The sequence below is a fragment of the Hyla sarda genome, chromosome 4 (assembly GCF_029499605.1).
Source record: "Hyla sarda isolate aHylSar1 chromosome 4, aHylSar1.hap1, whole genome shotgun sequence".
NCBI lineage: Eukaryota > Metazoa > Chordata > Amphibia > Anura > Hylidae > Hyla > Hyla sarda.
This window is the reverse complement of record NC_079192.1, coordinates 278,473,134-278,487,563: the sequence shown is the minus strand read 5'-3', so window position 1 is coordinate 278,487,563 and position 14,430 is coordinate 278,473,134. Positions and strand designations below refer to the sequence as shown.

The 14,430-nt window shown below is 41.6% G+C and overlaps 1 protein-coding gene across 1 annotated transcript in view; it reads right to left on the bottom strand.

The window, feature by feature from the left end:
- EPYC (epiphycan) overlaps positions 1-14,430 on the bottom strand; it is a 73,258-nt gene that overhangs the window by 44,877 nt on the left and 13,951 nt on the right. The window contains exon 3 of the mRNA XM_056569389.1: positions 13,460-13,627. Coding sequence (XP_056425364.1) covers positions 13,460-13,618 — 159 coding nt within the window. The 5' untranslated portion in view covers positions 13,619-13,627. The remainder of the gene's footprint in view (positions 1-13,459; positions 13,628-14,430) is intronic.

The following is a 14,430-nucleotide window of genomic DNA, read 5'->3' as shown; positions in this document are numbered from 1 at the left end:
AATAAGGTATAGGTCAGATGGATGGAGAGCCAAGACAAATCAATGTAGTTCCAATACCATCACCTATCACAACAGTATTATCTACAATATGCAACCTGTGCAATAAAACACTAGGAATAAGTAATCAATCCTGACGCGTTCCCCAGCCCCCCCCCCCCCCCCACCTCCAAAACAGATAAAGTGGAGCAATACAGGGTTCATCAGGGGATATAGAAAGTAGGAAGCAATAACCAAGTATGATACAGCTGGTCAGTATTCGCTGCCAGCTAAAGTTAGATATAAGGACCACTCATTCAGACCCAATGGTACAGTCCTTAACCCGGAGTGGTTGTCAGGGTAGCCAATTGATGATGGCTGACCTATACCTTATTTAAAGTTGTTTCCATCAGAACTATACCTTGTTTTAACCTTTTTCCATCTGACCTATACTTTATTTACACTTGTTTCCATCTGACCTATACCTTATTTAAACTTGTATCCATCTGACCTATACCTTATTTAACCCCTTAAGGACTAAGCCCATTTGGGCCTTAAGGACTCAGACAATTTTATTTTTACGTTTTAGTTTTTTCCGTCCTCGCTTTCAAAAAAATCATAACTCTTTTATATTTTCATCCACAGACTATTATGAGGGCTTATTTTTTGTGAGAGCAGTTGTCCGTTCTAATGCCATCACTCACTTTACCAAAAAATGTATGGCGCAACCAAAAAAATATTATTTGTGTAGGGAAATTAAAAAGAAAACCGCAATTTAGCAAATTTTGACATGTTCTTTGTTCTTTGGGTCAATATCATTAAACTGATACCCATGATAACATACTTTTCTATTTCTGTTGCGCTTAAAAAAATCGCAAACTGTTAAACCAAATTAGTATATTTTAAAATACCCCTATTTTGAAGACCTATAATGTTTTCACTTTTCTGTATAAGTGACGATATGAGAGCTAATTTTTTGTGCCGTGATCTGTACTTTTTATTGATACCTTATTTGCTTACATAAAACTTTTAATACTTTTTAAATTATTTTTTTGGGAATAAAATGTTATAAAAAAGCAGCTATTTTGGACTTTTTTTTTTACATTCACACCGTTCACCGCACGGTATCATTAACATTTTATTTTATTAGCAGAAAAGGGTTTTTAGCAGAAAATACCCCCCAAAATTTGTAACCCCATCTCTTCTGAGTATGGAGGTACCCCTATGGTGGTATCCCATAAGTTGGCCTGAAGTGCACTACCGGCGAACTACAATGCTCAGAAGAGAAGGAGTCATATTTGGCTTTTTGAGACCAAATTTTGCTCGGGGGGCATGTCGCATTTAGGAAGCCCCTATGGTGCCAGGACCGCAAAAAAAAAACATATGGCATACTATTTTGGAAACTAGACCCCTCGGTGAACGTAACAAGGGGTTACGTGAACCTTTATACCCCACAGGTGTTTCACGACTTTTGCATATGTAAAAAAAAAATTATTTTTTTTACCTAAAATGCTTGTTTTCCCAAAAATTTTACATTTTTAAAAAGGTTAAAAGCAGAAAATACCCCCCAAAATTTGTGACACAATTTCTCCCGAGTACGGCGATACCCCATATGTGACCCTAAACTGTTGCCTTGAAATACGACAGGGCTCCAAAGTGAGAGCGCCATGCGCATTTGAGGCCTAAATTAAAGATTGCATAGGGGTGGACATAGGGTTATTCTACGCCAGTGATTCCCAAACATGGTGCCTCCAGCTGTTGTAAAACTCCCAGCATGCTTGGACTGTCAACGGCTGTCCGGCAATACTGGGAGTTGTTGTTTTGCAACAGCTGGAGGCTCCGTTTGGGAAACAGTGGCGTACCAGATGTTTTTCATTTTTATTGGGGAGGGGGGCTGTGTAGGGGTATGTGTTTATGTAGTGTTTTTTACTTTTTATTTTGTGTTAGTGTAGTGTAGTGTAGTGTTTTTAGGGTACAGTCGCACGGGCGGGGGTTCACAGTAGTTTCTCGCTGGCAGTTTGAGCTGCTGCCGCAGCTCAAACTTACAGCCGGATACTTACTGTAAACCTCCGCCCATGTGAATGTACCCTGTACGTTCAAATTGGGGGGGGGGGGGGGGCATCCAGCTGTTGCAAAACTACAACTCCCAGCATGCGCTGACAGACTGTTTATGCTGAGAGTTTTAGTTTTGCAACAGCTGTAGGCACACTGGTTATGTATCACTGAGTTTGTGACCTAACTCAGTGTTTCACAACCAGTGTGCCTCCAGCTGTTGCAAAACTACAACTCCCAGGATATACGGTGCATGCTGGGAGTTGTAGTTTGCAACAGCTGGAGGCACACCGGTCGTGAAACACTGAGTTAGGTAAAAGAAAACTCTGAGTTTCACAACCAGTGTGCCTTCAGCTGTTGCAAAACTACAACTCTCAGCAGTCACCGACAGCCAACGGGCATGCTGGGAGTTGTAGTTATGCAACCAGCAGATGCACCACTACAACTCCCAGCATGCACTTTAGCTGTTTGTGCAAGCTGGGAGTTGTAGTTATACAACAGCTGAAGGTACACTTTTCCATAGAAAAAATGTGCCTCCAGCTGTTGCAAAACTATAAGTCCCAGCATGCCCATAAGGGAATGCTGGGAGTTGTGGTGGTCTGCCTCCTGCTGTTACACGTCCACGTCCCGCACCCGCTCACGTCCTCCGGAAGATGGGCGGAGCGGGTTGCAGGAGTGACACCTGCAGCAGGCGATCTGATTGGTCGGCCGGTAAACCGGCCGCCGAATCAGGGCGATAGTGAGGTGGCACCAGTGGCTGACGGCTGGCTGTTCGGGGCCGTCAGCCAGTAATTCCGGGTCACCTGGTCACTGGAGACCCGATTGACCCGGAATCGCCGCAGATCGCTGGACTGAATTGTCCAGCAATCTGCGGCCATCGCCGACATGGGGGGCATAATGACCATAATTTCAGCAGGCATCCGGCTCCGGTCCCCAACCGGCTAGCGGTGGGGACCGGAATTCTCACGGGCGTATGGATACACCCTGCGTCCTTAAGGACTCGGAATACAGGGCGTATCCATACGACGTGCATCCTGAAGAGGTTAAAAGAGAAATGCGGCAAAAAACTTTTAACTCTCCCTGTGCCCGGGCTGTAAAAACAAAAAAAACAAACTTTAAGTTATTTTCCTATGTTCGCCCGTTGCGCTAATATCGGTGTCCCATTCCTCCGGAGCTGCTCAGCTCCCTGCTACTTGTCTTCGAAACGTCACACTGTGGTCAGCGTATCACCAGCTGCAGCGATGTCCCACCTTGGCCAGTGATAGGCTGAGCACACTGTCATGTAAGGAGATGTCCAGAGCTCCTTACATGACAGTGCTCTCAGCCTATCACTCGACAAGGAGGGATATTGCTGTGGACAGCGATACGCTGACCGCAGTGTGACGTTCCGAGCCTCAGAAGCAGGGAGCCGAGCAGCACAGGAGGAACGGGACGCCGATACCGGCACAACAGGGGAACGTAGGAATGTGAGTTTAAGTTAGTTTTTTTAGTTTTTGCAGCCCTGGCAAAGGGAGAGTTAAATGTTTTTCGCTGCATTTCTCCTTTAAGGCTGGGCTCACATGTGTCCGGCATCCGGTATAGGTGAACTCAGCCTAGATCTTGAGGCAACTGATGCCACAACTGATGACAAGTTGTCATCAGTTTTATGGCATCTGGTGTCCATTGTTTCTGCACTGCCGGTGCCCTCCGGCGTGTCCAACCCTCCTGTGTCAAAATTGAGATGCTGGATGATTGTGAACTGCCAAATGAATGGCATTAGTTTACCTCTGTTGCATGCCAGAGGGAAACTGCCGGACACCTGATATATGTGAACCCAGCCTAAGATAGAAGCAACGCCACCAGTAGTCAATTCATTATTATTGACATTGGGGGACATTTATCAATATTTGCTTATGTATTCGTTTTTTTAGTTATTTTTTTCTTACAATTTTTTTTGCTTATGTGTGCCTTATTTATCAACTGCTTTCAGCCTGTTGATAAATTTCTTTCATGTAAGCAATTTTTCTTTTTTTGCTTAGGTAGAGCCTTTTTCTGCTCCATGTCTGAGCTGGAGTAAATTTAGTAGGTTTTTTCATGTAATGCGACTTTTTAGCGACTTTCCCACTTGATAAATCTCTGACCACTGCAAGTCAAAAATCATTTTTTGCTTTGGTAAGCAAGATTTTTATTTTTTGCTTTGGACACTGCACAGTCAAAAAGTCACAGAAAAAAGAGAGTAGTCGCAAGTGTGACTTCTTTGAGACAATTTTAAGCAAAAAAAAAAACTACTAAATGCTTTGATAAATGTCCCCCATTATTGTTAGGGATGCTTTCAATTGCCTTGACAGCATGAGACAGATGGCTTTCTTCAGGTAGCAGTATTATAATCCATGGTAGATCCTATCTTTTCTGTGCTGCAAAACCAATAAATACCTCATATAATATATACAAAAACTATATACATATATACACACATATGAGGAATTCATCATTGGTTTTACCCTGGTTTTGTGGTGTACATTTGTCTCACAGTTTGTCTCAGATGCTGTTGAGACTTTTCATTGCGACTTTTGCTTTAGAAGGTTTTTCTAAAAGAACATACCAAGTCATGAATTCAGGTGATGTAATGCAGTGGTCAAAAATTCATGAAGTGCGACTTTTCAGTTTTGTCGCAACTGCACTACATTAGGTGCACATCTACACCAGCCCTTATTTGGCTTACAAAACTGACTGCAAACAGCATTATTAAAAAGTCGCACATTTTGTCACACGGGATAAAAAGTCGCACATAAAGTCGCAGAGGGGCACCATATAGAAAGTGGTGTACTGAAGTAAGAGATGTGAGCAGCACCAGATTTATCATTCACCCTGCATAATGTAATAAATCTGGTGCAAGTACACAGTTTTCACCACATGAATTAATGGGGTAAAAAGACGTTCACCTACACCACTCTTGATGAATACCCCCATACTGTATATTAAGACATTCAAAGTTTCCCTGCTAGCATGGTCCCAAGTTGCTCTGTAGTGCTAAAGCCATGGGTGGGATTTGAGCAGGTCTTCAAATGTCAAGACTACAGTCTTTCTAGTAAGTAGAAGGTGGAAACGAAAGGTGGCCTCAGCAATTGAAGCTCAAGACTAGAAACACTGATAGGGACCCAATGCAGCTGCATTATTAGTAAAATGGCCATAATCATTACAATTAGAGATGGGCGCATTTTTCAAAAATTTGATTTGTCTGATTCGCCAAGTTTTCCTAAGATTTGGTTCGATCCAAATATATTTGTGGCGAATCACTATTAAAAAACTCTATTTCCAGGCTACAGAGAGCCTCAATAGGGATGAAGAACACTTTTCCTAGCCATAACATGCATAGGGAGTGTGCTGGGGTAGTGATTTAATACTGTTATTCAGAATGACATGCAGATAACAGGCGTCGCTATTAGAATCACTGCTGTAGAGCGGAAGTCTGGAAGTGGCAAAAGTATGAGGAGACCATATAGTGGCTGAATGACACAGCGTGGAGGTGTTGGCAGCATGAGGAGACGATATAGTGGCTGAATGACACAGCGAGGAGGTGTTGGCAGCATGAGGACACCATATATTGGCTGAATGACACAGCGTGGAGGTGATGGCAGCATGAGGAGACCATATAGTGGCTAAATGACACAGAGTGGAGGTGTTGGCAGCATGAGGAGAACATATAGTGGCTGAATGACACAGCGTGGAGGTGTTGGCAGCATGAGGAGACCATATAGTGGTTAAATGACACAGCATGGAGGTGTTGGCAGCATGAGGAAACCATATAGTGGCTGATGATCTCAATTCGCAGACTATGAAACGACTTCTCAACTCTCCCTGCCTGCCTGCCTGCAGTGATGCGGGCTTGAGGTCAATGGATTTCCCCTGTGCTGATCTGTATTGTCAGTAACGCTGACCACACATTGTCTGCTCTCTTTCTAGCCACAAAGTATGCGGGCTTGAGGTGAATGGATTTGCCGCTATAAAGCTTTGCAGCACACACACAGTCTCTGCTTTCTCAGGAAAACGTCCGGGAATGAAATGCCCGTCTTCGGCAATGGCTGCCGAATATATAGGGCTGTGACATCACAGGGCTTGCTGGCTGCTGATAGGCTGCATGCCGCCATGTAATTCAGGGTGATACTGCCTTCCCGCCTTCTTAGACTTCCTTGCCCCGTGTCCTCACACATGTAGCCGCAATTTTAGCTCCCCGGCCCGCACAAAATGTAGTGAATGAAGTGATTCATTACCATGAAGCACGAGGAAATTCGAATTAGTTCAGAATAAAAATTTTCATGAAATTCGGATCGAATTTCACTTTGTCATCTTCGATTCGCCCATTTTTAATTACAATGCCTAAAAAAGCAAGGCAAACAATAAACCTAAGGTACAAAAAAAGCTAAAAGATACCAGGATATCCTTACAATAGAAAGCTCACATCCTTATGAAATCTACTATGTGGCTAACTAATCGTTAGTTAACTAATGTAAACAAAAATTAAAATATATTTGGTATTTCTGTGTGCGGAAATATCCAAGCTATTAAAAAATAATGTTAATAAAACCACATGGTGAATGGTGTAAATGTATTATGAAATGTCTTGGTGTTTTTTTCGTCACTTCATATATCAGAATAAAATAATAAAAAGTGATTAAAAAGTCCCAACAAAGCAAAAGTGGTACTTATAAAAACTGCTAGTTGATATATTCAATCCATTCCTAGTAACAGAGACAGTGAGATGGAATAGTAGGCTATCATCATAGTCAGTGTACAGAGCCTATCTCTATTACCAACCTTTGGCCTGCCATTCTCCTGCCTATGCCACCAGCCATAGGATTGCTCATGTATTGTCTCTGCTATCAGCTATAAGATTCCCATTGTCCTGCCTTTTCTATCAGCCATTGTATTGCTGTTGTTATGCCCCTGCCTCTGCTACTGTGGTGTCCCAGAGCAGGAATACCTTTGCTACCTGGACTCTGTTCAGGTGGTTGCTGTCCCCTAAGGAACCTGTCTCTGATGAAATGTAGTCTTATTGTGTCTTTATCTGAAAAATGTTTTTATTTATGTTTTTCAACATTTTGACCTACTGTGCCTTTAGCTCTGCTATGTCAGAGTTAATTGTTTTCCACTGCAAAGAACTGGTGAGTAGCCACGGCAACAGCCCTCAGCCAAGCAGGTTGAGACTAGTCTTCCTCCACCCTAGTCCCCTGGGACAGGGAGGAGTCCAGTTTTATTTAGTTTTTGGCCTGACTTTTGCTAGATGTGAGAAAACTTCTCCAGCTTCAGTCTCCTGATCTCATACTTTTCATGAGAGTAGGCCCCAACCAACCTCCCCAAGCTCCTGTGTTAGCTGAAGTTCTTTCCCACAGATCTCGCTGCAAGGTAAAGTCAAGTCATCATCTTATTGATGCTTTAGAGACAATAGCACCTCTGATGGGTTCTATATCAAAGGGGTGGGAATACTCTATCCCCCTGACAAACTCGCGTCCAGAGCCCCTCTGCATGGTGCCCTCAAGTTAGTGGTGTCCAGGCTCACACTCAATGAAACGTAGGTGAGGAAGGGGGACCTTTCAAGTTTCCATGGACTTCCCTCGTGAGGACATCGGTGAAAAGCCCGACTAATGGAACTCCGTCAGTTAAGAACCCAGTTTGTGTCTGCCGTGTCCAGCTAATTCCTGTCAGTCATCTCCAGTCATATTCAGTCAAAGTAAGTCAAAACCAATAGTCATCAGTCAACTGTATGCCGAGTCAGGATAAAGTCTACAGTACTACATGTCATGCACTTTCCAGTAGACTGCGACTGTGGCTTCTCATTAAGTTCATCTACTCCTGTGTAATTAGTTTACTTTATCCTTGATTCCACGCCTACCACATTACCAGTCACAGGCTTCCTGTTTTCCTGCCTATGCTACCAGCCATAGAACTGCTGCTCTCCTGCCCATGCCACCAGCTACAGGCTGACCGTTTATCTGCCTTTGCTACCAGCCATAGGATCACATCTCTTGTGCCTCTGCTACCAGTCATAGGATTGCTTCTCTTCTGCCTGTGCCACAAGCCATAGAATTACTGCTCTCATGCCTCTGCTACTAGCCATAGGATTGCTTTTCTGCTCAATACCAACTTACTTGACTATACCCATAGAAAATCCAAGAAGGAGAGAGCACACCAGATAGCAAACCAAATAAAGGTGGAAGGCAAACATACAATACCGCGAGGTAACTGTTGGGAGCGTCCGGACTCACTTCAATATATACACAGCACCTGCGGGGTGCACAAACTAGGTAAAATATCAATATATGCAGAAACAAAGAGATAGTATGCACTCACCGCGGGTAAGCTGCTACGGGCTCCGAGTCCGGGATCACCACAGCATGAATGGAGACGATAAGGGGCGCTCAGAGGCTACGCCGGCTGTTTCGGACGTAGGAACGTCCTTCTTCCGGCCTCAACGTTCACGTCATCGCGTTTACCTTGTAAAGGTGTCTGCAGGAAACGTGAGTAACCATAGTTACATGTAAACTACGGGTCCAAAATTGGATCAAAAAAGTAATTAAAGCAAGAAGGTAATTCAAGCAGATAGGAACCCAGAAACCAAGGAGAACCATACAGCACTAACACCAATAGCTATATATAACGTGACATAATAAAAAAGCTGCGATTCACTATGATAATAATAATTATATAAAGAGGGACTAGTGAAATAAATAGACCAGAAAAAATAATACAAAAAATAGTGTATTAATAAATATTAGTACAAAAAAAGAAGAGGAAAAGAGAGAAATAGTGCTGGAAAAAATTTACTATTAATTAGTTAGGAAGGGAGACATATCGAGTCGCTCATTCAGCCCAGCCGGGCCTTGAGCATTACACTTGAGAATAAATCTTGCCTCACGTTGGAGGAGAATATTCTCTCTATCGCCACCTCGATCAGGAATTGGAATTCGTTCAATGCCACCAAACTTTAGTACTTCGATATTATTATTATGGACCTCACTAAGGTGTGCTGCCAGCCTGGGGGGGACCTATCCCTTTAGAGAGTGTATACCTGTGCTCACGAAATCTGGCACAAAGTTGCCTCTTTGTCTTGCCAATATAGAATCTTTGGCAGGGGCAGGCCATGAAATAGACAACAAATGTAGACTTGCATGTAATTAGCTGCTTGACGGTGATGGAAAAACCTCCTAGGTTGAGATATTTTGCCCCAGTGTTATATTTGCAGAATTTGCAAGATCCACAGTGGTGGTTGCCAGTGGGGGAGAGGTTTGATAACCAGTTGTCCCTGGGTAACGGAGTATGATGTTTAACTTTTTGAGCTATTGTTGTGTTCTTACGGTATGTAATCAAAGGACGTTGTGCTGTGACCTGTCTAAGGTCTTCATCCGTAGACAGGATACTCCAATAGCGTCTAATAGTTGAATTTATGACCTCATTCATTTGAGTATTCTTAAATGAAAATGTGAACCTTCGTTCATTGCTCCGTTCTTGTTTCCTCTTATTTTTAATATACTGCAACAGATCCATCCGATAAATTTTTTTCTACTTTGTCATAAGCAGTCCGGATGGTGTCTAAAGGATACCGGCGGTCCAATAGCCGCGTCTGTAATTCATTTGCTTGTAAATGATACGATTCCTGTTCGCTATTCAGCCTCTTAAGGCGCATAAATTGGCTCAGTGGGATGGCCCTCTTTGTGTGTTTAGGGTGAGAGCTATTAAAGTGGAGAAGACTGTTGCGGGCTATTTCCTTTCTGTAACCCTCAGTTTTCAGACCATGGGGTGTGTTTAGTATCTTCATATCAAGAAATTCCAAATTACTCTGACTGAACACGCATGTAAAACGCATGTTCATAGTGTTTGCATTTAAATAATCAACGAAGGTCTTAAAACTATCTTCTGACCCCACCCAAAACAACAGTACGTCATTGACATAGCGTTTGTAGCCCTTTATGTTCTGGATGAAGATGTTTTAGTGGAAAACATGTAGTTGTACTCGAAAACCGCAAGAAAAATTTGCTTACATTTTTCTTGCGTTTTTTCCCAGCACTATTTCTCTCTTTTCCTCTTCTTTTTTTTTTTTTTTTTTTACTAATATTTATTAATACACTATTTTTTGTATTATTTTTTCTGGTCTATTTATTTCATTAGTCCCTCTTTATATAATTATTATTATCATAGTGAATCACAGCTTTTTTTTTATTATGTCACGTTATATATAGCTATTGGTGTTAGTGCTGTATGGTTCTCCTTGGTTTCTGGGTTCCTATTTGCTTGAATTACCTTCTTGCTTTAATTACTTTTTTGATCCAATTTTGGACCCGTAGTTTACATGTAACTATGATTACTCACGTTTCCTGCAGACACCTTTATAAGGTAAGCGCGATGACGTGAACGTTGAGGCTGGAAGAAGGACGTTCCAACGTCCGAAACAGCTGGTATAGCCTCTGAGCACCCCTTATCGTCTCCATTCATGCTGTGGTAATCCTAGACTCGGAGCCTGCAGCAGCTTACCAGCGGTGAGTGCATACTATCTCTTTGTTTCTGCATTACTTGACTATACCTTCTCTTATTTTATGGATTTACAAGCTGCCTGTGTGATTTTTCTGAGCTGTTATACTATCATTTTTGTTGGCTAACCAACATTAGCCTTAGCACTAAATTATATTTTTTATCAGCCTTTTTCTGTGTTCTGGATTGATCTTGCAGACTTCTCAAAATTTTTGAGACTTGTTCATTTAGCATCACTGTGGATTTCTATTGGTTAAGTCATCATCACTGTAAGGTCATCTATTAAGTCATCATCACTGTAAGGTCATCTCTAAGACATTTGGCTGAAAAATGCAGAACATCTAGCTAGTAACTAGTAGGTAGAACATGTATGGGAATGATATTGGGGTAAAGCATAGATTGTAGTGGCTTATTAGCAAAAAGCAAAGTTTTTACTAGCAATGTGATGATGCATTCAGATGGTGGCAGGCAGTCTATTGGTCTATAGTGCTGTCAGTCTCCAGATTAGGGTCACATTCCCTTCTTTAGATAGAAATGCAAAAAGCTGATCAGCAGAAAAAGACACTAAATACAAATAATGCAACTGAAAAAAAATGGTTAAACCAGCCTCCGATTCTAAGACAATAAGGCCCAGGCCTTTTTCAATGAAAACACCTTTTTAAAATCCTGCCATTTTAAGTTCAACATTCTGTCAAAAGTAACTATCATTACTTTAAGCACCTATAGCTTGCTACAGCTCATTTTTCTTTTACAGGGCCCAAAAGCCATTGCATCTATGAACATTTTGTCTGTCTGCAGCCACCATATGATGTTTAGAAACTTACTTCATTCTGCTTATATATTGAATTTAAAGATCAAGAAGTATGAAGTAAACTCCTAAACTCCTCCTAGAGCAGGCCCAGACTGGCAATCTGCCTAAATTGGCAGATTCTCTGGTGCTGCTTTTCTTCATGACACAGTGGGCAGCAACACTTCCAAAGCATACAAAGTACATTCAATTAATCAATTCTAGTGTACTTCATACAGCTGCAAATGTTGTTGGCTCCGCCTCCCTCAGGAGTCCTAAACTTCTTATATTTTTACAGGTCAAGTCAATGATTTGTGCAATTTTAGAGTGGTCTGGTCTAGGGTCTGTATTAGCTTAGATAATCAAAATTCAGGGGGTCACTTCTGGAGTTTGTATTAGTTTAGATGGAGGCTTTGGTCTGGAATTTGTATTAATTTAGGGAGCCTGGTCTTTGGTCTTTATTAAGTTATGGGGTCTGGCCTGGGATTTGTATTTTATTAGGGGTTCTTGTCTGCAGTCAGTCTGTATTAGTTTAGTGGTCTGGACATAATTAGTATTGCGCGCGAATATTCACATTTCAAATTTTTATCGCGAACATCGCAAATTTGCCAATTTGCAAATATTTCGAATATATTCACTATATATTCGAAATTGTGAATATTCGCTTTTTTCAGCATATGCGCATTTGTGAATATTCACATATGTGAATATTCGTATATGCGCATATTCGCATATGTGAATATTCACATATTCATTCTTTTCACTTGTGGGCCAATTAGAATGATGCAAATACACTTGTCAGAGGTTATCAACAACATCCCTAGTAACCAATAGTAAAGTTGTCCACCCCCTCACTGTTTTCTTCCTCGAATACGTGAATATGCGAATATTCACATATGCGAATATTCACATATGTGAATATGCAAATATAATGAATACGCGAAATTCGCAAATATAGGACAAGTATTCATGAAATATTGCAAATTCGATTATAAGGCAATGCCGCTCATCACTAGACATAATGTCTGTATTAGTTTAGGCCTGCTCTTGAGTCTGCATAGGTTTAGGGGGTCTGGTCTAAGGTTCCCCGGTCTGTACAGTGGTCCCTCAATATACAATGGTAATCCGTTCCAAATGAACCATCGTTTGTTGAAACCATCGTATGTTGAGAAATCCGCCCAATGTAAAGTATAGGAAGTTGTACTCACCTGTCCCCGCTACTCCGGACCGTCACCGCTCGTCACCGCTGCCTTGAATGTCGCCCTCCATCGTTGCCGCCGCGTCCCTGTGGTGGTCACGTCGCCGCCATCATGTCCCTACGCACGCTGCTCCTATTGGATGACTGGACGGTGTGCGTGGCGCCGAGATGATGATGAAGGAGAGCGCCGGCGATGCAGGGGATTGGGAAGTGGAGCTCCGGAGCCCCAAGGACAGGTAGGAGACCATCACCGGAGCACATGGGGCACCGTAAACGGCTATCCAGCAGCAGCTGAAGCAGTCAGCACTGCCGGATAGGCGTTTATGTGATGGCCCCGACATGCAAAAGCATCGTAAGTTGATACTGCCTTCAACATGCGATGGTCTCTGAAAGGCCATCGCATGTTGAAATTGCCGTATGTCGGGGCCATCGTAGGTTGGGGGGTCACTGTATTTGTTTGAGGAGAATGGTCTAGGGTTTGTATTAGTTTAGTGTGTTTTGCCTGTGGTCTATATTAGTTTAGGGGGTCTGTATTTGTTTAGGAGGTTTGGTCTGGAATTTGTATTAGTTTAGAAGGTGCAGTCTGGGGTCTGCATAAGTTTAAAGGATGCTGTGAAACTGGTTGTAAGTGAGTGACCAGTGTGACCAAATTGTTGTATAGGCATTACCTAGCACTATATTTCCATAGGGGGAAGACCATATTGTATCTGGACAGTTGGGATTTTGGTGCCAGGGTTGCTTCTAAATCCCAGTCTGCCCCTGCCCTAGAAGTTGCTGCCGGTAGACAGATTTTTATCATTTAACTCTTATCATCACATTAATTAATCATTACATTTACTGTAAATTACAAACGGTTCTTTGTAATAAATGGTTCTTTGCATCCTTTCAAATTCCATAAATAAGAAGTTCAAAAGACTGGAAAAATTATGAAGAAAAATTAATACCTCTCCTTGGTCAATATTACTGTTTTCATCATAGTCGTAATTGCTATATAGATCCACTTCATATGTATCTGTGTCATAGTTAATGGAATCCGTTGGAGGAGCAGCTGCTGCTGCTTTAAGTATAAAAAGTCCCAAGAAAATATTTGCAAATGTCTTCATTATTCAAAGCTTTGGAGGGAAAAAAAATGTGAATAGGAATTATGATTACTGATGCATGATAAGCAAAGGAAAATAAGCTTAAATTCTAGCATATTCTGAGCAAGTAACATAACCTGAGTTCTGTCTTTTAGAGGGGAAAAACATTGCGAGAATCCCACAGTTACACAGTAGCATTAATTCAATGAATTTCCTCTCTGCATATAAATGGGAGTACACATAGATTTTGGATGGATTCCACAAAGTCTACAAGTCAACATCCCCAAGCCAGGCAGTTGACATTTATGGATAGATTTTCAGATGCTAATAGCCCTTATTCTAATATTTTTGCTGTTCACAGGTTAAGGTTGGATACCTTGCACAATGGATGATGTAGGTACAAGACTATCATAAGCCATTTTGTTAATTTTAAGGAGCCATGACATATAACTTCATATATGTATCCATTGAGTATAATTTAACTGGTCCATAGTAGTAGTACCTGGGTCACATTTAAGGGACATTTCCATTTTACATATGTTTAATTGGTTACATAAAATATCTTCAACTAGTTGTTTTTATATGCCCCCCTCTAGTGGGCATTTTTTTAAAGAAAAACATTCATAGCAATGTTTGAATTAGGCTTTAAATTGCCATGTTAGTTTTTTAATTAAGGGATTATTAAAATGAAGGTGTATATTTCTTTTTGTAATGATTGTTGTTTTAGTTAATACTTCTCTAACTAGCTTTTTGGATATGTGGTTACAACGCTAGATAAACAGAGAACATATTTGCCACATATACACTCCGCCTGCTTGGATAAATAAGCCTGTGAC